Here is a 24,420-nt window from a genome sequence, read left to right on the forward strand (position 1 = left end):
TTGCTTCAATCTTAGAATCCATGGCACATCTCCAGTTGGCACTTTTTGCTGCATCCACATACGTTAAAGGATCTTGATAAACAAATAGAGCAAAATTACCTTGATCATCATCATCAGAGAGGTTCTCTCCACTCCCATAGTCACGCATCCAAGTTGGAGGGTTTCTAGAGCGTTTTTCTGCTAGTTTAGAAATAAGAACAGCAGCAGGATCATTAGAGGGATCAACAACAGGATCAACAATTATGTGCCCTTCTAATGTGTGTTGCTCTGAGTTTTCTTCATGAAGGTCACCAACTGAGTTGTTTGTGGCTTCATTTTTTTCATCGTGGTGGCTATTAACGTCTGTATCACTCTAGTCAAAAGATGCTTGAACTGATTCAATATAACTGTCATCCCATGGCCAACTCTCCTCTTCATTGAAAATAACATCACGGCTGATGAGCACCTATTGAGACAATGGATCTTACAAGCGATAGGCTTTAGACTCTTTACTGATTCCCAAAAGAACACATTTTATGCTCTTGTTATCCAATTTGGTTTGTTTGCAATACGAAACATGAACATATGATATGCACCTGAATACTAAAAAATGAGCAACAGATGGTTTGATGCCACTCCATGCCTCCTCCGGGTTTGGTTTTGAACTGCAAACGTAGGACTTCTGTTGAGAATATGGGTTGCCCAATTGAAAGCCTCTGGCCAAAAAGTTTTAGGAACTTGTCCACCGGTGAGCAAACTTCGCACCATATTCATGATTGTTCGATTTTTTCTTTCTGCCACTCCGTTTTGCTGTGGTGTGTGGGCTGTAGTGAGTTGTCGATGTATTCCATGATTTTGAGCAGAACTCAACAAACTTAGTAGATGCGAACTCTCCACCTCGAACAACTCTCAAACTTAAAATATTTGTCCCGATTTTTTTCTCCACCTTTGTTTTGAAAAGTTGGAACATTATGAAGGCTTATGATTTTTCTATTAAGAAAAATACCCTTAATTTTCTACTGAAATCATCAATAAAAGTTAGAATATTACCTTTTGTGGCGGTTTCACATAGGTGTAATTGGACCACATCTATCTAATTGAAGAAGTTGAAGTGGCTTTGATGCTCTCCACATACTTTCTCGTGGAAAGGGTCTTCTATTTTCCTTTCCCAATAGATAATCTTGGCATAATAAATTAGAACATACCAGTTCTTGCTAGCCATGAACCATCCGCTTGTGTTTTAGAGTTTTGAGGCCTTCAAAACTTAAGTGACCATACCAGTAGTGCAAGAGATTTTCCAAAATTGTGTGTAGGAGTGTGATAGTCAAGCCTATGTCCTACAGTTGACGAATGCTCAAGAGGTTATTTTTCAATTCAGGAACATAAAATACCTTTGTGATAACCTAAGAGACGTTATTAACTTGGAGCTGAATGCATCCTTTTCCTGTCACACCAATGCTGGAGTTGTCACCTAGCTTTACATACTTGCGAAACCCTTCGTCTAGTTCTAAAAAGAATTCTTTATATCCGCACATGTGTTCATTGTAGCTTGAATCTAAGAACCATGCGGTTTCTTCTGTTTCTTTTTCAACATGTGCCATAAGAAGCAATTCTTTTGTTGTTACAGCTTCTGGAGCTTTAATTTCAGATAAACAACCGGTTGATTCCTCCTTTTGTTCTATCATCTCTTCAACATATGCCACGAGAAGCAGCGGTTCAAAAGTTTCTGCAAAAAATGAGCCTGTGATTCCTTTCCCTTATTCTCTTGGGAACTCATACTGAAAATGACCAAGAGTTTTGTTAAAACCTGGTCTCTCACGTCCTCGTCCTTTACCTCGAAATGTGCCACCTACATGATTTATTCTCCCTGTACTGCTCTTCCAAAATATGTCTCTGCATACATTGTTCATGAACCAATATACTACTATGCAATTCATCAATGGTCATGATGTCCAAATCGTTGGATTATTCAATGGAGCAAGCCACTTAATCAAACTTTGAAGTCATGGAGTGCATAGTTTTCTTAATAATGCTAACATCATTCATCTTTTCACCATGAAAACGCATTTTATTAGCAATGGTGAGAGTACGAGAAAAGAAATAAAAAATAGTCTCACCTTCCTTCATATGAAGGGTCTCAAAGTCATTGAGCAGAGTAGTTGTGCTCATTTCACCTTTGTATTTCCTTGGAATTTCTTCTCCATTGAATCCGAAATTTCTTTATCCAAAATAGTCTCTAGAATTGAGCAATCCATGATTGAAAAAGGTAGTTCTTAGCTCTTAAGTCATTCAATTTCTGATCTGCTACCTCCGCCTTCTATTCATCTGAGCAAGCAGATAGTAGTGACCAACAAATTTTGGTATTGCTAGTTGAACAAAACTGCCTTCAGTAGTCATCTTTAGCTGTAGCTGAAAGAGACAAGCCTCGGATACCATGTTAGGAATCACGGCTCTCCACAATGGTACGATATTGTCCACTTTGTATATAAGCTCTCATGGCTTTTCTTTGGGCTTCCCCAAAAGACCTCGTACCAATGAGATGTCTTCCTTACTTATAACCCCATGATCATTCCCTAAATTAGCCATTGTAGGACTCCCTCCCAACAATCCTCAACAATCTTCCCCTCGAACAAAGTTCTCGAATAAAGTACACTATAGAGCCTCTCCTGAAAATCGCTTTCGTAGATCTATTCCTACAAGCTTCCATTGAAAATCGTGTTATAAAAATTTGGTTCCATAACTATTTGATTTTTTTACTTTTGAAAATTAGCTTTTTGAACACTAATTTCACTTCTTTTGTGTTAAATAAGATGAAATTTTATATTTGAAATATATTTTTCTTTATGAACTTAACGGAAACACATGACTTAACTATTTTAAGAAATACTACTAAGTGAGTCGAGTATTGGGACTAGTGAACGTAAACACATGCAATCATAATTAGGGATCATGATTAGGGACCTATCATTTAAAACCATCGTATAAGTACCCTCTAGTTGGAAAAAATTGAATGTGTAGAACTTCCCTACACATGTGCGAGCGAGCCCACTAGGTGGCTCACACACCCCTAGGCTCATCATTATCGGGCTAGCTGGCTGTAGCCGAACGTCCAGAGGTACAGCAAACCCTCGAATATCATGCAAGGATTGATCATATCATCATCATCATAGTATACGCGTCCGTACTTATCATCATAAAAAGGGAAGTTTCCCGATGTAAATGAACATACAATATGCATGAGGTCCCTATAACTTTCATCTTAAATCAGTCATATGTATAAGTTTTCATGCATTCATCAATTATAACATCATTTAGGGGTTATGTATCAAAAAACTCTTCATCATAATGCAACGTGACATTTCATACATGCATATCACTAAATTTAACCATGGTCCATGTGTTAGAGTTCATGCGGACATTAGACACTTTGCATGATTAGAGTCTTTGAAGGTTTACATATGTTTATTTTTATTAAAGATCATTGTTAGTGTTTGAGTGTCGGTTTGTTTTTTTTATTTTTTTTATTTATACTTTTTCTTTTGAGATATATGAAGAAATAAATATATGAAAAAGCATCACAAAATATGATTGAGACAATAAACAAGAATTTATAGTTGAAAATATTCGCTAAAACCACCTCCACCCCGTGAAAGTTTTCTATTTATAATTATTTAGAGAATCAAATAAATTACCAGAGATAAAGAGTAATAAATGGATACAATATATTTGTCTCTACTAGAACCGTAAATATGATACCTATGGTAAGCTGTAAAAGAAGGCAAATATTTATATATTTACCTTTAATAAAAGATCAAATATGATATATATGGTAAAATATAATTCAGTACTAAATATCCTTAACACCCGCAAGCTGAGTGTCGGATTTGAACGAACGTGAAGCTTGGATTTGAAATATTCAAAAAGAGGTCGAGAAACACTTTTTGTGAAGATGTCAGCAACCTGGTTCGAAGGAGACGTCTGGGTTGGGCGGCATAGTGCTTTCTTCGCCATCGAAAATTGCAGCGGGATCATCGGACAACAGCAATGTTGTCTTAGCTCCAACGAAAATATGTCTAACCCACGAAGTAGGAGGGGAAACCCAAATGAAGAAGGAAAATAGAGAGAGAGGGTCATTTTAAGGGCTTTGGTTAAGTTGTGAATAGAACAAAAAAAAAAAGCATAGAATGGAAAATCCCCGTAAGAATTCCATGGAGAGTGGACTACAGAGACGCAAGGTCGAGGCTTCAAAATTAGGGTAGTAACTCTATTATGAGAAAAGGGCAAGAGATAGAGAGAGAGAGGGTTCGAAGGTGTTTAGGAAGAAGAGATGAAGAAGAGGACAGAAACTAAAAATGTGGACTCTAGGGTGTATTTTAGACGAAAAAAGAAAGAGAGGGGCGAAGACGGAGTGGGGTCTACGCCTTGTGAACTGATTTGCTATCAAACAAATGAGCACTAGTAAGAATATCTCAAGCATATTTTAACTGCCTAATAAAGAGATCATCAGGAGTGGGTGAAGAGCCACAATGATAGATCTAGAGACAGCGATTTTGTTCACAGCACCACCATTGCTAGGAGTGGAGGCCGGTGATAGAACAGTAGGCAGAGCCAGTGAAGAAGCAGCCGACGCCATAGCAAGTGGTGAAGTTCCAATGGACGGAGAGGGAGCCACGTCCCCTAGAGTAAAGGACGAAGACGGTGTTGAAGCCGAAAGAGTTGCCACATGGGTGAAGGAGACGATTTTAGCGAGGAGGCCAGCGGCGACTTTGTTGGCGAAGAGGTCAGTGCGATGCCCAGATTCCGAAGGTAAATCTCTACGAAAGGTCGATGGGCTTGTCAAGATTCCGTATATTTCCAATAAGAATGCTGATGAGGATCATGAGGTTAGGATTTTTGTGAAGGATGAAGGGTCGATTGGGAAGAAAATAAGAGAGGCTATGTTGGCTAAAGGGAAATCAATGAAGAAGGTGAGGTTGTATGTACAGAGTATGGTGAAGGGTGATTTGGAGGCCAAAAGGGCGGAACCGAAGAGTAATCAATCGGCTACGCCTGCGGCAGCCATGTAGACTACCCCTACATCGTCAAAGCCAAGAGTGGTGGTGGAAAAGAAGATGAGTAAAGGATTATGAAGCCATTGAAAATAAAGAATCGGAGTTGCTAGACCAAAAGGGCTCTCATAGCATGAGAATATTTTCTAAAACCACCGCACGTAAATGGGGAGAAAGTTCTCTATTTATAATTATTTAGAGAATCAAATAAATTACCAAAGATATGAAAATATTAATAAATGAATACAATATATTTCTCTGTATAAGGGCAAATATGATACTTATGGTAAGCCGTAAGATATTTGCCTTTAATAAAAGATCAAATATGATATATGTGGTAAACTATAATTCAGTACTAAATATCCTTAACAATAGTATTGGTGCAAAATCAAACCTCGAAACTAGTGTCAATACTAGAAGATATCAAACCTATCTCTTGCAAGTGGATTTACAAAATGAAGTGTACCTCGGATGGATCGATCAAGAGATACAATGTTCATACTGTAGCTCGAGGGTTCTCTCAACAATATGGACTAGACTATGATGAAACGTTTAGTCTAATGGTGAAGATCATTACCATATGGATCCTACTAGCATTTACGGTAAGTAATGACTGAAAATTATGACCGATGGTTGTGAAGAATAGTTTTTGCATGGAGAGTTAGACAGAGAGATCTACATGGACCAACCAAAGGAATTTGAAAATGAAGTTGCAGTCATTCATCGGTACATGCAAAATCCAAAGAAGCCTCATGCAAAGTCCAACGAAACTGCAGTGAACGCGCAAATTTGATGAATTTGACACATATGTTTAGTTAAAATACAAAACTTAAAACGCTTTCATTTTCGGACCATTTTCGAGTCATTTTCCATAGGTGTTAACATTGACACTTTTTTTCCTTTTTGAGACGAAGGTCATTAACTTATTAAAAAAAGTTGTTTTCTCGTTTTAATATCAAATCATGTCCACACAAGATTGTACTAAGCATAAAATAAAGAAGAAGAAAAAACATTTACTCATGTCTATAAGACATCACAACCTCAACCCTGTCGAGAAGACCCTAATGGAGGCACTTAAATAATTATGTAAAAAAACTAAGTTTCTTTCCGTATTTTTCAATGAAACGGTAAAGAATGCTCAAATTTGATGAATATGACATAGATGTTTAGTAAAAGTACGAAAATAAATATTTTCATTTTCAGACCATTGTCGAGTCATTTTATATTGGTGTTAACATTGACACTTTTTTTCCTCTTTGAGACGAGGGTCATTAACTCGTTCAAAAAAGTTCTTTTCTCGTTTTAGTATCAGACCATATATACTAAAGATTGTCCTAATTGTAAAATACGGAAGAAAAAAACATGTACTCGTGTCTATAAGACCTCACAACCTAAACACTTTCAAGAAGACCCAAATTGAGGCACTTAAATCATTATGTAAAAAAAACTAAGTTTCTTTCACTATCTTTTTTTCAATATTTTTGAACGAAACTCTAAGGAACACTCAAATTTGATAAATTTGAAACATATGTTGAGTTAAAATACGAAACTTAAAACTTTCATTTTTAGGCCATTGTCGAGTTCATAGGTGTTAACCTTTACTCTTTTTTTCCTCCTTGAGATGAGGATCAATAACTTGTTCAAAAAAGTTGTTTTCTCGTTTTAGTATCATACCATATCTCGTTTTGTTAAAGATAACATATTTGTTTAGATTGTTGTATCTTATTAAATCTTATTATATATTTAAGAGTTAGATTTAGCTTTGATTTGATTTAATTTGATTTAGTTTGGTTAGATTTAGCTTTGATTTGATTTAATTTAATTTCGATTTGATTTAGTTTTTTTATTTGTTTACTAGTTTGTTAACGGATTTTCTCCAGATTTTTAGGTAGATTTTCTAAATATCTTTTGTATTCTCTATAGATAGAACATTCTTGCTCTTCATAATATAATCTTACCATCAACCATTCAATCACTCATTCTTTTACTCACAATTCTATCAGAGTTATCTTCGTAAGGGATCTGTGAGGAGATAAAAATGGGAAGAGAATCCAATTTTTCTGCTGTTGCACCGAGTCTTGAAGGGAGACAATTATCAAATGTGGACAGTTCGTATGGAGACTTATCTGGAGGCTTTGGATCTCTGGGAAACAACAGAATAGGATTACGAGGTCCCTCCGCTTCCAGCAAATCCTACTGTAGCACAAATCAAAGTACAGAAGAAAAGAAGACAAGAAAATCAGAGGCAAAAGCTTGCCTATTTGCCGCTTTATCTCAAATGATCTTCATGCGAATAATGTCCCTCAAAACAGCAAAAGAACTCTGGGATTATCTCAAGGTTGAATATGAAGGAGATGAGAGGATTCGTGGAATGAAAGTCTTGAATTTGATTAGGGATTTCGAGTTGCAGAAGATGAAGGATCTGAGTCAGTGAAAGAGTACTCTGACAGACTTCTTAGCATTGCCAACAAGGTGAGATTGCTTGGTTCTGTGTTAAATGATTCCAGGATCGTCGAAAAGCTGCTAGTCACTGTTCCAGAGTAGTTTGAAACCACCATTATTACTCTAGAGAACACCAAAGACCTGTCAAAGATTTCTCTTACCGAGCTCTTGAATGCGAGCAAAGGGGGCCTATGAGGCAAGAAGGGGTGATTGAAGGTGCCTTACATGTCAAGCATCAAGATAATAACACGTATAAAAACAAAAAAAAACTCATTGTAGCTATTGTGTCTTTTCCTTTGACTTTCAAGTGTTCACCATTGTCAATCCTCACTCTCTTGACTTCAGTGTCTCTTAATTCCTCAAAAAACTCATTATCATGTCATATGGTTTGTGCGCCCAATGTCAATCAACCAGTTCTCGCTTGATTCTTTGCCTGAGGTGACCACAAACAATTGATCTTCTTCTTCTTGATCAATTACCTGGGCATCTACTTCTTTCACTTGATCTTTGGCTTTGCAGATCACAACTTCATGTCCAAGTTGATTGCATTTGGAGCAGAAGGCATTAGGTCTTCTCCAACATTTGTATGGTGGATGATCTTTCTTCTCACAATGGCGGCAAGGTGGATAGGATTTTTTGGAACCTCCTCCTTTTGTCTTTTGATAATTGGCAGATGAATCTCCATTCGTCGATTGGTTTTTGAAATTTTTCTTATTTTTATACTTGCTATTGTCTTATGCTTGACATGCAAGGCACTTGAATCACCTTTTTTTGCCTCATAGACCTCCTTTGCTCTTGTGCTTGTAAAGCGTTCAAGAGCTCTGTAAGAGAAATCTTTGACAGGTCTTTGGGGTTCTCCAGAGTAGTAATGGTGGCTTCAAACTTCTCTGGAACAGTGACTAGCAGCTTTTCAACGATCCTGGAATCATTTAACATAGAACCAAGCAATCTCACCTTGTTGGCAATGCTGAGAAGTCTGTCAGAGTACTCTTTCACCAACTCAGACTCCTTCATCTTCTACAACTCGAAATCCCCTATCAAATTCAGAACTTTCATTCCACGAATCCTCTCATCTCCTTCATATTTAGCCTTGAGATAATCCCAGATTTCCTTTGCTGTTTTAAGGGACATTATTCACATGAAGATCATCTGAGAACAACGGCAAATAGGCAAGCTTTTGCCTTTGATTTTCTTGTCTTCTTGTCCTTCTGTACTTTGATTTGTGCTACAGTAGGATTTGCTAGAAGTGGAAGGACCTCATAATCCTCTTCTATTGCTTACCAAAGATCCAAAGCCTCCAGATAGTCTCCATACGAACTGCCCACATGAAAAATTGGATTCTACTCCCATTTTGATCTCACAGATCCCTTAAGAAGATAGCTCTGATACCAATTGTTAGTGAAAGAATGAGTGATTGAATGGTTGATGAGAGGATTATATTATGAAGAGCAAGAATGCTCTATATATATAATAGAAAAAGATATTTAGAAAATCTACTTACAAATCTGCAACAAAAAAAAAATGGTTATAAACCAGTAAACAAATCAACAACTAAATCAAATCAAAATTAAATGTAACTCCTAACTCTAAGGAGATTTAATCAACTACAGCAATCTAAACAAATACGTGATCTTTAACAATATCATATCCACTAAAGATTGTCCTAAGCGTAAAATAAGGAAGAAAAAAAACATTGGCTCATGTCTATAAGACTTCACAACCTCAGCTCTCTCGAGAAGACCCTAATGGAGGCACCTAAATCATTATATGAAAAAACTAAGTTTCTTTCAATATTTTTGAATGAAACTGTAAGGAATACTCAAGTTTGATGAATTTGACACATTTGTTTAGTTAAAATACGAAAATTAAATACTTTCCCATTTGGGCCATTTTCGAGTCATTTTCCTTAAGTGTTAACACTGTCACTTTTTCCCCAATTTGAGACAAGGGTCATTAACTCATTCAGAAAAGTTATTTTCTCGTTTTAGTAACGGACCATATCAACTAAAGATTGTCCTAATCGTAAAATAAGTTAGAAAAATAACATTTACTCGTGTCTATATGACCTCACAAACTAAACACTATCGAGAAGACCCAAATGGGGGCACTTAAATCATTATGTGAAAAACTGAGTTTCTTTTAATATTTTTGAACGAAACTGTAAGGAACGCTCAAGCTTGATGAATTTGACACATATGTTTAGTTGAAATACGAAACTTAAACACTTTCATTTTCGAGCCATTTTCGAATCATTTTCCATATGAGTTAACATTGGCACTTTTTTCCTCTTTGGGACGAGGGTCATTAACTCGTTCAGAAAAGTTGTTTTCTCATTTTAGTATCATACCATATCCACTCAATATTGTCCTAAGCATAAAAAAAAGTAAGAAAAAACAACATGTACTCATGTCTATAAGACCTCACAACCTCAACTCTGTCGAGAACACCCTAATAGAGGTACTTAAATCATTATGGGAAAACACTAAGTTTCTTTCCATATTTTTCAACAAACATCTTTGACAATGGAGAGACCAACAACGACAGCAATAGCTTCCTCGATGAGAAAGGAGAGCAGGAGAAGAGAAGTTATTGATCGGCTACTTTCCACGCCAAATATTTGGTGTTGAGTATTGAGGAGGTTGCTGGTTTAAACTGAGGTGGTAAAACTAAAGTTCCATCAACGTAGCTCAACATATCTTAACTCTCAAGGAGAGTGAGAAGTTGTCTTTTCCAAAGAAGATAATTGGAAGAAGAAAGCTTGACGGTGACCATATAGATTAGAGTATTGAAAGGAAGAAGATGAGAAGAGAATTCGAAAGCCACAGAGAACAAAAGATGGAGGTTTCTAAATTAGATGAGCTCTAATACCAGGAGAATATTTGTTAAAAACCACCACATCTAGCGGTCAGAATTTTCCGACTCAGATAAGATCAAATAGATTACAAAGAAAATGGAAAAGAGTAATAAACGAATACAAGATATTAGCGTATAATCTGTCAAATATAATGCATATGTTAAATCGTAATCAAAGCTCAACAATACAATATATTAACCTACGATCAATGATCAAATATGATGATACATATGCTAAACCATAATGGAATGCCAAATATCTTCAACACCAGTGTCTCCATGTCTATTTCTCCGTTCAGCTTCTTTCTTCTTTTGTTTCATCTACATCGAATGTACGAGTTATACAATCCTAATGGTCGAAACTATATTTCAAACTCGGTACGAAAAGTTTACCCCAATTTCATGCATGTGTTCATACGTTTTTCAAATCCATCCATTGAACCTAGTGAGGCTAAAACCTTCCATTTATTTCATTCATCCCCTGATTTAGTTACCTTATATAAGAACACCCCAACTATATAAGCCTTTTGCTTGAAAGAAACTCAACCATAACCATAGTCATGGCTCGAAAGTTGTGTACTAAACTCGCTTTCTTAGCTGCGATCATCTTGTTCATACCCGTGTTTGGTTCAGGTAAAAGCTCTCACCTTATAAGTAATTACAGCCAAAAATAGTTGTTTAAAGTGTTGGTTTATACTGTGCAGTGAATGGCATGCCGTTGGGCTTAAAACCAAGCTCTCTGATACACATCACATGCAGTACCCCAAGTGATTGCGGTGACCCTACCCGTTGCTATTGTGATACTCATTTGTGCTTTTGCCGATCATTCAACAGCCCCTTCGCCTTCACCTCACCTCCAAAACTTCCCTTACAAGACAACAACAACAACTAATCAGGGATTTGCATGCCGGCGTTGTTAAAATAAATAAGAGTATGACACAAGTTTGAATACTACTTGTGTATACCTACTCGTAGATGTATTCGAACGAGCTTATATTGAAAATCGTCTTATAAAAATTTCGTTCGATAACTATTTTACTTTTGAAAATTAGCTTTTTGAACACTATTTTCACCTCCCAAATATTATCAAGTGCAATTGTCGTGTTATGCACGTGTATTTCTTATTCTAAAATAAGTTAGCTTTAAATGAATGGAGTAGAGTATTTGAAGTAGGGGTGTTCGTGGGTTGGGTTGGAACATTATTTTAGACCCAACCCGGTTGCTCAGATTGTAAATTTTTCAACCAGAACATCTCTTATTAAATAATGAACTCAATCCGAGCATAAATCTTCTGGGTTGGATTGTTTTAGTCATTTATTTAAATTATTGTTTTAAATAAAAATAAGATGTTAGTTCATTGATCGACTGCTTTCCATGCCATATATTTAGCGTTGAGTGTTAAGGAGGTTGTTGGTGCAAAGTGAGGTGGTTCTCTTTTCGAAAGAAGATAATTTAGATGAACCTTGTGAGGCTAAACCTTCCGTATATGATTTAGTTACCTTTTATAGCATAGTTGTGGCTGGAAAGGGTGTTTATATTGCAGTGAATGGCATGCCATTGGGCTCAAAACCAAGCACTCTGGTCATGCAGTAGACAAGTGATTGCTATAACCTTAAGGTGTGTCGTTGTGTGCTTCATTTGTGGCTTTGCACATCACTCATTCAGCTCACCTCAAAAACTTCCTTTACGAGACACCAACAAATGTGGCCATCAACAACAACTAAGCAGCTTTATGAGAGATTTTGAAGTTTTGTGCATGTCACATTGGATTTGCATGCCGAGATTATGACACATTTTCGATACTTAAACGTGTCGTTTCAAATCTCTTTGAGCATAAACTTTCGTGGGTTTGTTTTTTGTTTTCTCAAACTGCCTCGTTCTAATGGAGATGATCATCCCCTTAATTAGCCGAGGTAAGACTCTCCATCAATAATTCTCAGCAATTCTCTCCTCCAACAAAGTATACCACCTATGGAACCCTTGAACAGTCTCCCCTTAATTGAGCCTCGACTCCTTTCTCCGAACCCCTTGAACAATGTTCGACACTTAAAATCACTTTTTTACTACACTTTTGAGGCTCATAAGCACACAACTCTGATACCATATTAGGAATCATGAACTTCTACAGTGGTATGATGTTGTCTTCCTACGAGTTTATATTGAAAAGTTGTCTTTTTAACAATATTTTCACCAAGTATATCAAGTTGAATGAACACGCTAAAATATTTGAAGTATACTAAATTTAAAAATGAATTGAGATGCAATTTTATATTTGAAGTATATATTTTTTTCAGAGGGGTTCGTGAGTTGGATTGAGACATTTTTAAACTCAACCTAATTGTTTCGTAAATTTTTTCAACTCAAACGACTCTTATTAAATAATGAACTCAACTCAATCCAACCCAATCATAAATTTTTGAATCAAATATGAGAGAGAAGAAGAAAGGAAGAGAGAAGGAATAATTGGTATCGTAGGCTCCATGAAAGACATTCATTCTCCTTTGTAATTCCTTCTTTTACATGTGATTTAGCGTAATGCCTCTCCTTCTCTCTCTCTCTCTGTCTCGTTTATGGCTTCTCCCTGACCCCACCACTATATATGGAGGAACCCATTTTGCTTTTTGGATCTGATCCCTACCATTTTTAGCTCTTCTTTACCACCCTCTCAATTCCCTTCTTTTTTTTTTTTTCTCTCCTTTTTTTGCTTCTGCCTCGCTCTGTTCTTCGATTCTGCAGCTCTGATGGACAAATACGAGATCGTTAAGGATCTGGGCGCTGGCAATTTCGGCGTTGCCAGACTCCTCCGCCACAAGGAAACCAAAGAGCTTGTTGCCATGAAGTACATAGAGCGCGGTCACAAGGTTTCTTCTTCTTCTTCTTCTTCTTCTTCTTCTTCTCTCCATTTTCCACTGGAAATTATATGAATCTTCTGTTTCGAAGAATTTGGGGATTTTGATTTATCTCAACCTTGTTCTCTATGGCTTCTTGAATTGGGGGATTTTGATCGTTTAAGACGATTTATGGCTGTTTCTTTCTGTTTTGATTGTATTGACAGATAGATGAGAATGTGGCTAGAGAGATTATAAACCATCGATCGCTTCGGCATCCTAATATAATTCGTTTCAAGGAGGCAAGTTCTTACCCGTTTAAGATTTCTGTAATCTAATATCATGCAATTGCCAAAATTTTGATTCTATGAATTAAGAACGTGATGAAGCTGTTGGTATTAAATGCATCAAGTTTTGGATTAAGGAATGGATTTGAAGTTGGTTTATGATTTGCAGGTTGTTTTGACACCAACGCATTTGGCTATAGTGATGGAATATGCTGCTGGGGGAGAGCTGTTTGAAAGAATTTGTAATGCTGGCCGTTTCAGTGAAGATGAGGTCTACCTCCTTATCCATTTTTCCATTTTTGTTAGGAATCACGACTCTCCATAATGGTATGATATTGTCCACTTTGAGCATAAGCTCTCGTGGCTTTGCTTTGGACTTCCCCAAGATGTATTCCTTACTTATAAATCCATATTATTCCCTATATTAGCTAATATGGGACTCCCTCCCAACAATCCTCCCCTCGGACAAAGTACACTATAGAGCCTCCTTTGAGTCGAACAGTTCACTTTAATTGAGGCTCGACTCCTTCTTTGGAGTCCTCGAACAAAGTACACCCTTTGCTCGACACTTGAGTCACTTTTGACTACACCTTCGAGGCTTACAACTTCTTTGTTCGACATTTTGAGGATTCTATTACATGGCTAATTTAAGGGCATGGCTCTGATACAATGTTAGGAATCACGATTTCTTTGTATGACATTTTGGCCCTATTTCATTTTACAGGCTAGATATTTCTTCCAGCAGCTAATTTCTGGTGTCAACTATTGCCATTCAATGGTAAAATCCAATGAAGATTGTGTAGTTTCTGGTTAAAAAATCGAGTTCGCTTTCTAATTGATTTCACTTTGCAGCAAATATGTCATAGAGATCTTAAGCTAGAAAATACACTTTTAGATGGAAGCACCGCACCTCGCTTGAAGATATGTGACTTTGGTTACTCCAAGGTTTGTGAAAATCCAAAGCTGCTTGACCATTTCTTTTTGGTGTATATTTCTAACCAACTTATCATCTTTTTGTTCAGTCATCCTTGCTGCATTCAAGACCAAAATCCACTGTTGGTACTCCAGCATATATAGCACCGGAAGTTCTTTCTCGAAGAGAGTACGATGGCAAGGTGCTTATGAACCTGATGATATCATATTGGTGAAAACTTAGCTACGTCCAACATCCATGGTTTCACGTTAGGCCTTATGCACGTTAGCAACACATGGTTTCACGTCCATTTCTATTGAGCAATGACTCTCATAGATAATAAGTTAGTAACCATGATAGAGTTTAGTTTTTCTAATAAATGGTAAGATACTTATTGGTAGAAGAAGAATTAATGGATATCCTTTCTTTTCAAATGCAGCAGCTTTCTTTTTTTCTTCGTCTTTAAATTGAATTTTGTTATCCTGTTTTTAGATGGCAGATGTGTGGTCATGTGGAGTAACTCTTTACGTCATGTTGGTTGGTGCATACCCTTTCGAGGATCAGGAGGATCCTAAAAATTTTAGGAAAACGATTCAGGTATATCACTTCCCAACAATGCCACTTTTGAAAGAGAAGTAGTTCGTGTTTTTTATTATTTTATCTTTTATTTGGCAGCGTATTATGGCTGTTCAGTACAAAATTCCAGACTATGTTCATATATCTCAAGACTGTCGACACCTTCTCTCTCGTATTTTTGTCCCTAATCCATCAAGGGTAAGTTTCATTGACAAGTTTATGTGCAATGTCTATGCATTATATTTATAGTTTATACAGAATATTATGTTTATCTAAGGAAATCTAAGAGACTATACCGACATTGGCCAATGCATTGCTAACTGTATGTTTGTAGAAGGCTATTTACTCTCTGTTAGCTCATTTCTAGTTCACGACCAGTATGTTCTAAGCATTTTTCTCCTGTCTTGGTGTTGCCCTCTTTTCATGGCATTTTATGAGACTGATTTTTGATAAAATTATAGTCTCGGTCGATTGATATGAGTTACAATGTACGAAGTGCAGATATCTTAGTTTAAGTAACGTGTTTGTTTACGATATGTATTAGAAATTCTAACATTTGATACTTGTCGAACACATATTAATCACTCCAACACTTCTCTCTCTCTCTTCAGTTTGTTGTATGCTGGCACTATGGTTGTAGCTTTCTTCACGTGAGATCCCACATCGGTTGGAGAGGGGAACGAAGCATTCCTTATAAGGGTGTGGAAACCTCTTTCTTGTAGACGCGTTTTAAAATCGTGAGGATAACGGTGATACGTAACGGGCTAAAGCGGGCCATATCTGCTAGTGGTGGGCTTGGGCTATTACAAATGGTATCAGAGCCAGACACTGGGCGATGTGCCAACGAAGACGCTGGGCCCCCAAGGGGGGTAGATAGTGAGATCCCACATCGGTTGGAGAGGGGAACGAAACATTCCTTATAAGGGTGTGGAAACCTCCCCCTTGTAGACGTGTTTTAAAATCGTGAGGCTGACGGCGATACGTAACAGGCCAAAGCGGACAATATTTGCTAGCGGTGGGTTTGACTTGTTACACTTCACTTGTGTTTGGAATGATGAAGGGGTTAGTAATTCAAAAGTGAAGGGTAAAAAACACATACCATTGATTCAGATGAAAGAGAGAAGAATAGGAAAGTATTCTACTCACAGGAAGAAGTTATTTCAACATTTTTTAGATGTCTTTGGTCCATTTGGTAGTGCCACAAACAAAGCCTCTGGATGGCTTGATAATCACTCCTCTGAATCTTCAGATCTTCAAGAACTTAGAAAATATTGAACATATTGAACTCTTCAACATTTCTTTGTTAGTCTTTAAGGCCCCCTTATACTAAACATAATAGGGGTCCATTTGGGGTGCGTAATAGGGATGTTAGTCTTTATTTGTGGAGATCGTGACGAACTCGCCCTTTTGTAATAAGGGGAGGGAGGGTCTTGTGGCAGCCTTGTTGTTTTGCTTTCTTGTGGGGAGTGGATTGATTGAGAGAAACAGTAGAATTCTTAGTGTGGAGAGGTCCTTAGAGAGGTTTGGGAGAGGTGAGGTGCCCAACTGTTCATAAATCATTGTAAACATAACTGAGGGTAGATCAAGATGACCAATACATTTGTTGTTTACTTCACATTAATATAACTTACATCTCAGGTTTGTGGGAGTAGCCAAGGTCGAATATTTGACTTCCTGACTTTTCGTTCATGTTTCGAATCTTCAGTTTTCATATCGTTGTGTTGCACTATAGGGACATCCCGCCGACTTTTTTATACACACGTTTTTAATATTGAGTATCTCTACATTTGTATGGTTCAACAGAGAATTTCTTTAATGGAGATTAAGAATCATCCATGGTTCTTGAAGAACTTGCCAAGAGAACTGACCGAATCGGCTCAAGCAGCGTATTACAAGAGAGACAACCCAAGCTTCTCCCTCCAAACTGTGGATGAAATTATGAAAATTGTGGGGGAGGCTAGAAACCCACCGCCATCGTCAAAACCCGTCAAAGGTTTTGGATGGGCAACTGAAGAAGAAGAAGACGAAGAAGGCATTGAGGATGTCGATGGAAAGGTGGAAGAAGAGGAAGAGGAAGAAGAAGACGAGTATGATAAGAGGGTGAAGGAAGTTCATGCAAGCGGAGAATTCTTGGTCAGTTAGAAGCGTGTATCCCTCCGGTTACTATTCATTCAGGTTTGTGTGCTTAGATTACTTCGTATGTTCTCGGCGTCGTACTCGTGTGTATAGTCTGTTAATATTTATTATAGCACACCACAATCGTCTATTTTCGAAGGTCGAAGGTTTTCATATATAGTTTGGTGGTTTAGGGTCTGCTGTGCTTGTTGTGTTTAAGTCGATGATTTTGCATTGACACTGTTTGTCAATGAAATGTATGATGGAAGAAGCTGTGTTATTGACATATAATTCAAAGTAGGTGGAAGGATTTTTGGTGTGTAAACCTTGTGCTTACTATAAATCATGATGAATGAAAGAACAGTTGCAATGGAATGAACTCAAGTTCGAAGCAGCTACATGGTTTCTGATGACCCGAAAAAATCGATCCATGCAATCCAACTCAACACATATGGGTTAGTTCGGGTTAGGTTATGAAGCTGTTTGAGTTGCGTTTGATTCACTGATAACATTTGATTTCGAATGAAAGATTTTGATGTTGAAAAACAACAATCACTCGTAAATGGTGAAATGGCGACAAAATAGAGAATGGAAAGGATTCTGGGTAGACAAGACGGGAGCAAATTCTCGTTTTTGTATTAGGATGGAGATTGAGATTGTAGCCTCTGCCTCCATCTTCGACCTCGACCTGCCTCATTCTCCATTCCCCGAACTCAACCGATTAAGCAACCAAAAGATTAGTAGTTCTCAACCTCCCTAAAATATACCGAAGTATATAGTTTATTTTCCCTAAGTGAGCTCCCCCCTTTGCTTAACATTAAGGTTACAATAACAGCCTAAGTTCAAGCCCACCGCTAGCCGATATTGTCCGTTTTCCCTTATGAGCTTCCCCTCAAGGTTTTTAAAACGCGTGTAGAGAGAGGTTTTCACACCCTTATAAAGAATATTTCGTTCCCCTCTCCAACCGATATGGGATCTCACAGTTATGAACCTACAACGTTAACTAAAACTACAAACAGAAGAAAAAGCAATCTAACAATTGTAATAAGAAACAATCGAGTTTAGCACAAAAAATATCGACAAAATTCTATTAAAAATAAAAGTCATATCGTGACACGAGTTACCTAACTTTGTAACTATTCTAATGATCCTAGTGTTGGCTAGATTACAAAAATGAGAAACACTTACAACTATATGGAAACTGCATTTGCAGAGACATGATTTGGTTTTGTTTGAGCATTCTGCAACTCATTTTGTTCCAAATACTCAGTTTCAATGGTATCTTTGAGAATGAAAAGCCTTTGTATAACAATAGGCTGAGCCATTTTCCTTGCTTCTCTGATGTCTGTGTCTTCCTGGTTCAAATGGTATGAATCAAGCATGATCTTTATCCACTTATGCAGCTCTTTTGGAGTTCTGTTCCATTACAACAACACTTGTAAGTATTTAATTGTGTTATTTTGGTCCTCAATGTTATAAATCTCGACACTCGTCTAAGCTAACCGTATAGATGGTTAGCCAAGACGAGCGTTGAGATTTAGTTTAGGCATGCATTAAGTGTTCTTATCCATTACTAGCCTCGACTCGCCTATATGGCTTCCAAATTTAGAGTCACAAAATAAAGACAATAAGACTCAAATTTTGAAGAAAAAGAGTCCATAGCACTTTATGTACGGGCTTAAAATTGAAACTCTAATTGGGTTGTTTGAAGCACGTGTGTGAAAAATCTAAGTCACCATCGATTTTTTACGACATTGTTGTGGAGAATGTTCAAATATGTTTATTTCAACTCGAATTTTGAAGAAAATGAGCCTATAGCACTGTACGTACGGGCTTAAAACCCAAACCCTGAATAGTTTGTTTGAACCACTAAACTTATGTAATGGTCTGAGGCCACTACTGGTAGATATTGCCCGTTTTGGCCTATTACGTATCATCGTCAGTCTCATGATTTTAAAATGCGTTTGCAAGGGAGAAGTTTCCACACCCTTATAAGGGATGCTTTGTTCCCCTCTCCAATCGATGTGAGATCTCACAATCCACCCCCCTTGAGGGCCCAGCGTCCTTGCTAGCACATCGCTCGGTGTCTGGCTCTAATACCATTTCTAAATGTCCAAGCCCACCACCAACAAATATTATCCTCTTTGGGCTTTTCCTTCCTGGCTTCCCCTTAAGGTTTTAAAACGCGTATGCAAGGGAGAAGTTTCCACACCCTTATAAGGAATGCTTTGTTCCCCTCNCCCCCCCCCCCCCCCCCCATTGGGGGCTCGGCGTCTTCACTGGCACACCGCTCGGTATCTAGCTCTGATATCATTTCTAACAGCCCAATCCCACTGCTAACGAATATTGTCCTTTTTGGGCTTTCCCTTCCAAGCTTCCCCCTCAAGGTTTTAAAACGCGCCTGCTAGAGAGAGGTTTCCACACCCTTATAAGAAATGCTTTGCTCCCCTCTCCAATCGATGTGAGATCTCACAATCCACCCCCCCTAAGGGTCCAGCGTCCTCGCTGGCACACCGCCCAGTATCTGGCTCTGATACCATTTCTAACCGTCCAAGCCCACCACTAACAAATATTGTCCTCTTTGGGCTTTTCCTTCCGAGTTTCCCCTCAAGGTTTTAAAACGCGTATGCTAGGGAGAGGTTTCCACACCCTTATAAGGAATGCTTTGTTCCCCTCTCCAACCAATGTGAGATCTCACAATCCACCCCCTTGAGGGCCCAGCGTCCTCACTGACACACCGTCCAGTATCTGGCTCTGATACCATTTCTAACAGTCCAAGCCCACCACTAACAAATATAGTCTTCTTTGGGCTTTCCCTTCCAGGCTTCCCCTCAAAGTTTTAAAACGCGTCTGCTAGGGAGAGGTTTTCACACCCTTATAAGGAATGTTTCGTTTCCCTCTCCAACCGATGTGGGATCTCATCGCTTAAGAGTTCAAAGACGGAACTAAGTAGTAGAAATATGAAATGTTGATGGAAAATAATGTATATCAGAGTTACTCACGTGTAAATAGCATTTGGATCTTTTGCTTCACTTCCATCACCTGGAGCGAAGGCTGTTGCTAAAGCAGAAAATCGTTCTTCAGGATCTACGATGTTAAGCAAATGCTTTAATAGCTTTATTTCTTTAGGGGCCATGCTTCTTAGACCGCTCTTTGTGGCTTTGTATAAATGATACATTATTTCTTTCACCTGCATTCACACAGAGAAGGTGACACAAGAGTTGCATCTAAAAGTGAAAGCTCGGTTTCTCCGAACAAAAAAAAATGTGTGAAACAAAGACAATAGACCGTCTCAGAAATGACTAATTTGAAAAACTCGAGCAAAACTGGGGTGGTGCATGAATCAAAGACACTAGACCGTCTCAGAAATGACCAATTTGAAAAACTCGAGCAAAACTGGAGTGGTGCATGAATCAAAGACAATAGACCGCTTAGAAATGACTAATCTGAAAAACTCGAGCAAAAATGGGGTGATGCGTGAGACAAAGACAATAGACCGCTCAAAAATGACTAATCTGAAAAACTCGAGCAAAACTGGGGTGATGCAGGGGAGTTACGTCCGAGAAATTCGAAGTTAACAACCAGCAAGTAATATTGTGAGCAAGGACATTTTAAAGCTAAAGGTTACCTCATTCTTCATGGTTGTGGATTCTTTTGCAGAAGCCCAAGCACTGTTTATCAAAAGGATCAATGATGAATCAAGTTCCTTTGCCTTTGCAAGACTTGCAATCTTCTCACAAGCCACATCCAATGAGGGAGAATTCAGTATATCATCAAATTTGACCTGTGCTGAATCCAACGTCTCCACGTGTTCTAATGTTCGATCGTAAGCACTAACTGCAGACAGACATCTGGCTGCCAGTCGAGCCACCGCTGCTCGAATAGAAAAAGTAATTAAGAGATAACTAGTGATAAAATCTTGTATATATGATACAAACTTTTCGAATTATTATTCGCAAAACTAATTTAGGGAAACAAAATATGAAGAACTATAACTTTTATTATTCCGCTCTAAAGTGAAAAAGCATGATGGAGCTGTTAGGAACCACGACCCTCCACAATGGTATGATATTGTTTACTTTGAGCCTAAGCTCTCGTGGCTTTGCTTTTGGTTTCCCCAAAAGGCAGAGATAGTGTTCCATACTTATAAACCCATGATCTTCCTCTTAATTAGTCAATGTGGGACTACTCCTCTCAATAATCTTCAACAATCCTCTCCATGAACAAAGTAGACCATAGAGCCTCCCCTGAGGCCTATGGAGCCCTTGAACAGTCTTCCCTTAATCAAGGCTCGACTCCTTCTCTAACGCCCTCGAACAAAGGAACAAAGTACATCCTTTGTTCGACACTTGTGTCACTTTTGACTACACCTTGGAGGCTCACAACTTCTTTGTTCGACATTTGAGGATTCTATTGACATGACTAAGTTAACGGCATGACTCTGATACCATATTAGGAGTCACGAACCTCCACAATGGTATGACTACTCCTCTCAATAATCCTGAACAGGGGCTTCTAGCTTCAAAGAGGAAGAAATTTATAATCCCTACCAGATTAAATTTATCTAAATACTTGTAAAGATGGTTCAAAGATAAGGATGCAATAAACATGAACTAAATCTGAGATCAAATCTAGACTGAATTTATGTGAGTCTTGGTTTAATCCAATGCCAAAACTAAGATAAATCATTGAAAGTATTCAAACTATTACCATCATGATCTTCCAAACTGTCATGGGTTTCTGAAACCAAAGTAAGGAACTTAAAAAAATCCTCTGTGAACTCTTTGCGCCGCTTGGCAACTATCGCATTAATGTCGGTCGGGCTGTCCTGTAATTCCTTGAGAAGTTCACTGTGGATCTCCATTTCATCATCGATCTGTATATTGTCATCGGAAATGGTTTTCGTGAATAAAAATCGTAGCACGAAAGTTTAAAGAACAAATGTAGAGGAAGAAGAAGAGGATAAGTACATACCCTTTTGACCCTTCTACCAAGTGAAAGTAACTTCTCTTTCATAATTGGATCACTCTCCCAATCTGCTCGCCTTTGGCAATGACTGTAGAAGCTCTCCCTATACTTTTTCCACTCTTCCCTAAACACCAAAAGCTTCCTCCATTCTTTAGTTTTGGGCTTCTCATTCATGAAAATGTCAATTATTTTATCACAAAATTGAGAGATGGTATATCCTTCTGCAACTTCCATCTCCGCTTGCTCTTCCATTTCCATTGTGGCTACATCGTTCGCTCGTGCACCTGAGAAGCAAGTTCTAGAATGATATTGAAACATAGAAGATAGAAGAACTACAAGATAAGCCAAGTACTCGAGGTACTTAGAACCTCCCGCATTTTGAGTAGTATCACTCAGGCCTAAACCAACTAACCCAATGTGTTGAGGATTGTTGGGAGGGAGTCTCACGTTAGCTAATTAGGGGGATGATTATGAGTTTATAAGTAAGGAATACATCTCGGTTAGTATGAGGTCCTTTGGAGAAACCAAAAGTAAAACCATGAGAGGTTATGCTCAAAGTGGACAATATCATACCATTATAGAGAGTCGTGTTTCCTAACTCGTGGTATCAAAGTCATGCCCTTAACTTAGCCATGTCAATAGAATCCTCATGTGTCGAACAAAGAAGTTGCTAGCCTCGAAGGTGTAGTCAAAAGTGACTCAAGTATTGAACAAAGGGTGTACTTTGTTCGAGAGCTCCAGAGAAAATAGTCGAGCCTCAATTAAGGGGAGGTTGTTCGAGGGCTACATAGGCCTTAGGGGAGGCTCTATGATATACTTTGTTCGAAGGGAGGATTGTTGAGGATTGTTGGGAGGGAGTCTCACATTGGCTAATAAAGGATGATCATGGGTTTATAAGTAAAGAATACATCTCCATTGGTACGAGACCTTTTGAGGAAACCAAAAGCAAAGCAGTGAGAGTTTATGCTCAAAGTGGACAATATCATATCATTCTGGAGAGTCGTGTTTCCTAACACATTGTATCAAAGTCATGCCCTTAACTTAACCATGTCAAATAGAATCCTCAAGCGTCGAACAAACGGTATACTTTGTTCAAGAACTCCAAAGAAAGGAGTCGAGCCTCAATTAAGGGGAGGCTGTTCGAGGGCTACATATAGGCCTCAGGGGAGGCTCTATGGTATACTTTGTTCGAGGGGAGGATTGTTGAGGATTGTTGGGAGCGAGTCTCACATTGGCTAATTAAGGGAACGATCATGGGTTTATAAGTAAGGAATATATCTTCATTGGTATGAAGCCTTTTGGAGAAACCAAAAACAAAGCCATGAGAGCTTAGGCTCAAAATGGACAATATCATATCATTGTGGAGAGTCATGCTTCCTAACACAATGCACACATTCATCCTTTCATACCCACTATTAATAACAAATCAGAATGACCATAACAACGTCCCGACCTTATTAATCAAATAGTATTCCTAATTCTATGATATTATCCACTTTGAGCATAAGCTCTCGTGGCTTTGCTTTTTGCTTCCCCAAAAGACCTCATGCGAATGGAGATGTATTTCTTACTTATAAACCCATGATCAACCCCTCCTCTCCCAACAATCCTCAACACAGAGTTCTTATTAGAATCCTGGGAACTCTGCAAGAGCCCAAGAAGCACCACACACACACACGCACAACTTAGCTCCTAGCCATTTATTCGATGATTTTCCAGTCTAAGAAAAGTTCGAGTGACAGTGGATACATTTCATAGGGTTTCAAAGATTAAAAACAAACGGATATGAATTCAGAAGCCCCAATTATCGTGAAAGGGCAAGAGCTGAACAGAAAACAAAACAGTAGTGAAAAAATTGAAGAACTCACTTGCGTTGAATTGCATTGGGGTTGGAACAGTAGCTGTCGCTCGGTTGTCGGATTTGGAATTCTTCGGTGATGGTTTGAAGGGTATAGCCGAGGAGGAGATGGGTGGAAGGGGTTTTTGAGCGGCGGAGAAGCGGCGGAAGATGAATGTTTTGGTTGAGGAAATGGAGAGCTGAAAGGTCAACTGATTTGTGATAGCCATTGCCGGAAATTTTGAATGAACGCAAAGCTAAGGGGAGGGCCGACCGCCCAAGTAGCTGGAATTAGGACCTAAAAAAATTTGGATTGAATTTTTATTTTTTATTTTTTTTATTTTTAATAAAAGCAAAATATTAATTTATAATTCAATTTTCGTATATATTATGAAAAATGTTAAGAACCCGCGCATCAATATAATACATAAAGTCCTCTCTAGCCCTATTCCGACCACTGCATTGCACTTTCTAATGACTGACTCTTGTACCATTTGTAACACCTCAAGCACACCGCTAACAAATATTGTCCGTTTCAGCTCATTACATGTTGTCGTCACCCTCATGATTTTAA

General features: G+C 38.2%; 3 protein-coding genes and 1 long non-coding RNA gene across 4 annotated transcripts; 3 read left to right on the top strand and 1 right to left on the bottom strand.

Annotated features, from left to right (window-relative positions):
• Nucleotides 1-4,505: 4,505 nt before the first annotated feature.
• LOC111804331 lies at nucleotides 4,506-5,045 on the top strand. The gene has a single exon (XM_023689091.1). The coding sequence runs from the start codon at nucleotides 4,506-4,508 to the stop codon at nucleotides 5,043-5,045; it is 540 nt and encodes a 179-aa protein (XP_023544859.1).
• A 5,812-nt stretch (nucleotides 5,046-10,857) lies between these two features.
• On the top strand, nucleotides 10,858-11,433 carry LOC111804257. The gene is made up of 2 exons (XR_002816495.1): nucleotides 10,858-10,955; nucleotides 11,027-11,433. It is a non-coding gene; the product is annotated as an uncharacterized LOC111804257 (long non-coding RNA).
• A 1,444-nt stretch (nucleotides 11,434-12,877) lies between these two features.
• LOC111803778 (serine/threonine-protein kinase SRK2A-like) lies at nucleotides 12,878-17,416 on the top strand. The gene is made up of 9 exons (XM_023688316.1): nucleotides 12,878-13,183; nucleotides 13,378-13,452; nucleotides 13,607-13,708; nucleotides 14,162-14,215; nucleotides 14,290-14,382; nucleotides 14,460-14,552; nucleotides 14,843-14,947; nucleotides 15,026-15,124; nucleotides 16,730-17,416. Exons 1-9 carry the CDS (start codon nucleotides 13,064-13,066, stop codon nucleotides 17,066-17,068), a joined length of 1,080 nt encoding a protein of 359 aa, XP_023544084.1. The 5' UTR covers nucleotides 12,878-13,063; the 3' UTR covers nucleotides 17,069-17,416.
• Nucleotides 17,417-18,101: 685 nt separating this feature from the next.
• Nucleotides 18,102-24,144, bottom strand: LOC111803777 (uncharacterized protein At4g37920). The gene is made up of 6 exons (XM_023688315.1): nucleotides 23,878-24,144; nucleotides 22,016-22,293; nucleotides 21,752-21,917; nucleotides 20,670-20,914; nucleotides 20,044-20,231; nucleotides 18,102-18,457 (listed from the first exon to the last, which is right to left on the bottom strand). Exons 1-6 carry the CDS (start codon nucleotides 24,074-24,076, stop codon nucleotides 18,232-18,234), a joined length of 1,302 nt encoding a protein of 433 aa, XP_023544083.1. The 5' UTR covers nucleotides 24,077-24,144; the 3' UTR covers nucleotides 18,102-18,231.
• Nucleotides 24,145-24,420: the final 276 nt, after the last annotated feature.

This window comes from Cucurbita pepo, chromosome LG10, assembly GCF_002806865.2.
Source record: "Cucurbita pepo subsp. pepo cultivar mu-cu-16 chromosome LG10, ASM280686v2, whole genome shotgun sequence".
Classification (NCBI taxonomy): domain Eukaryota; kingdom Viridiplantae; phylum Streptophyta; class Magnoliopsida; order Cucurbitales; family Cucurbitaceae; genus Cucurbita; species Cucurbita pepo.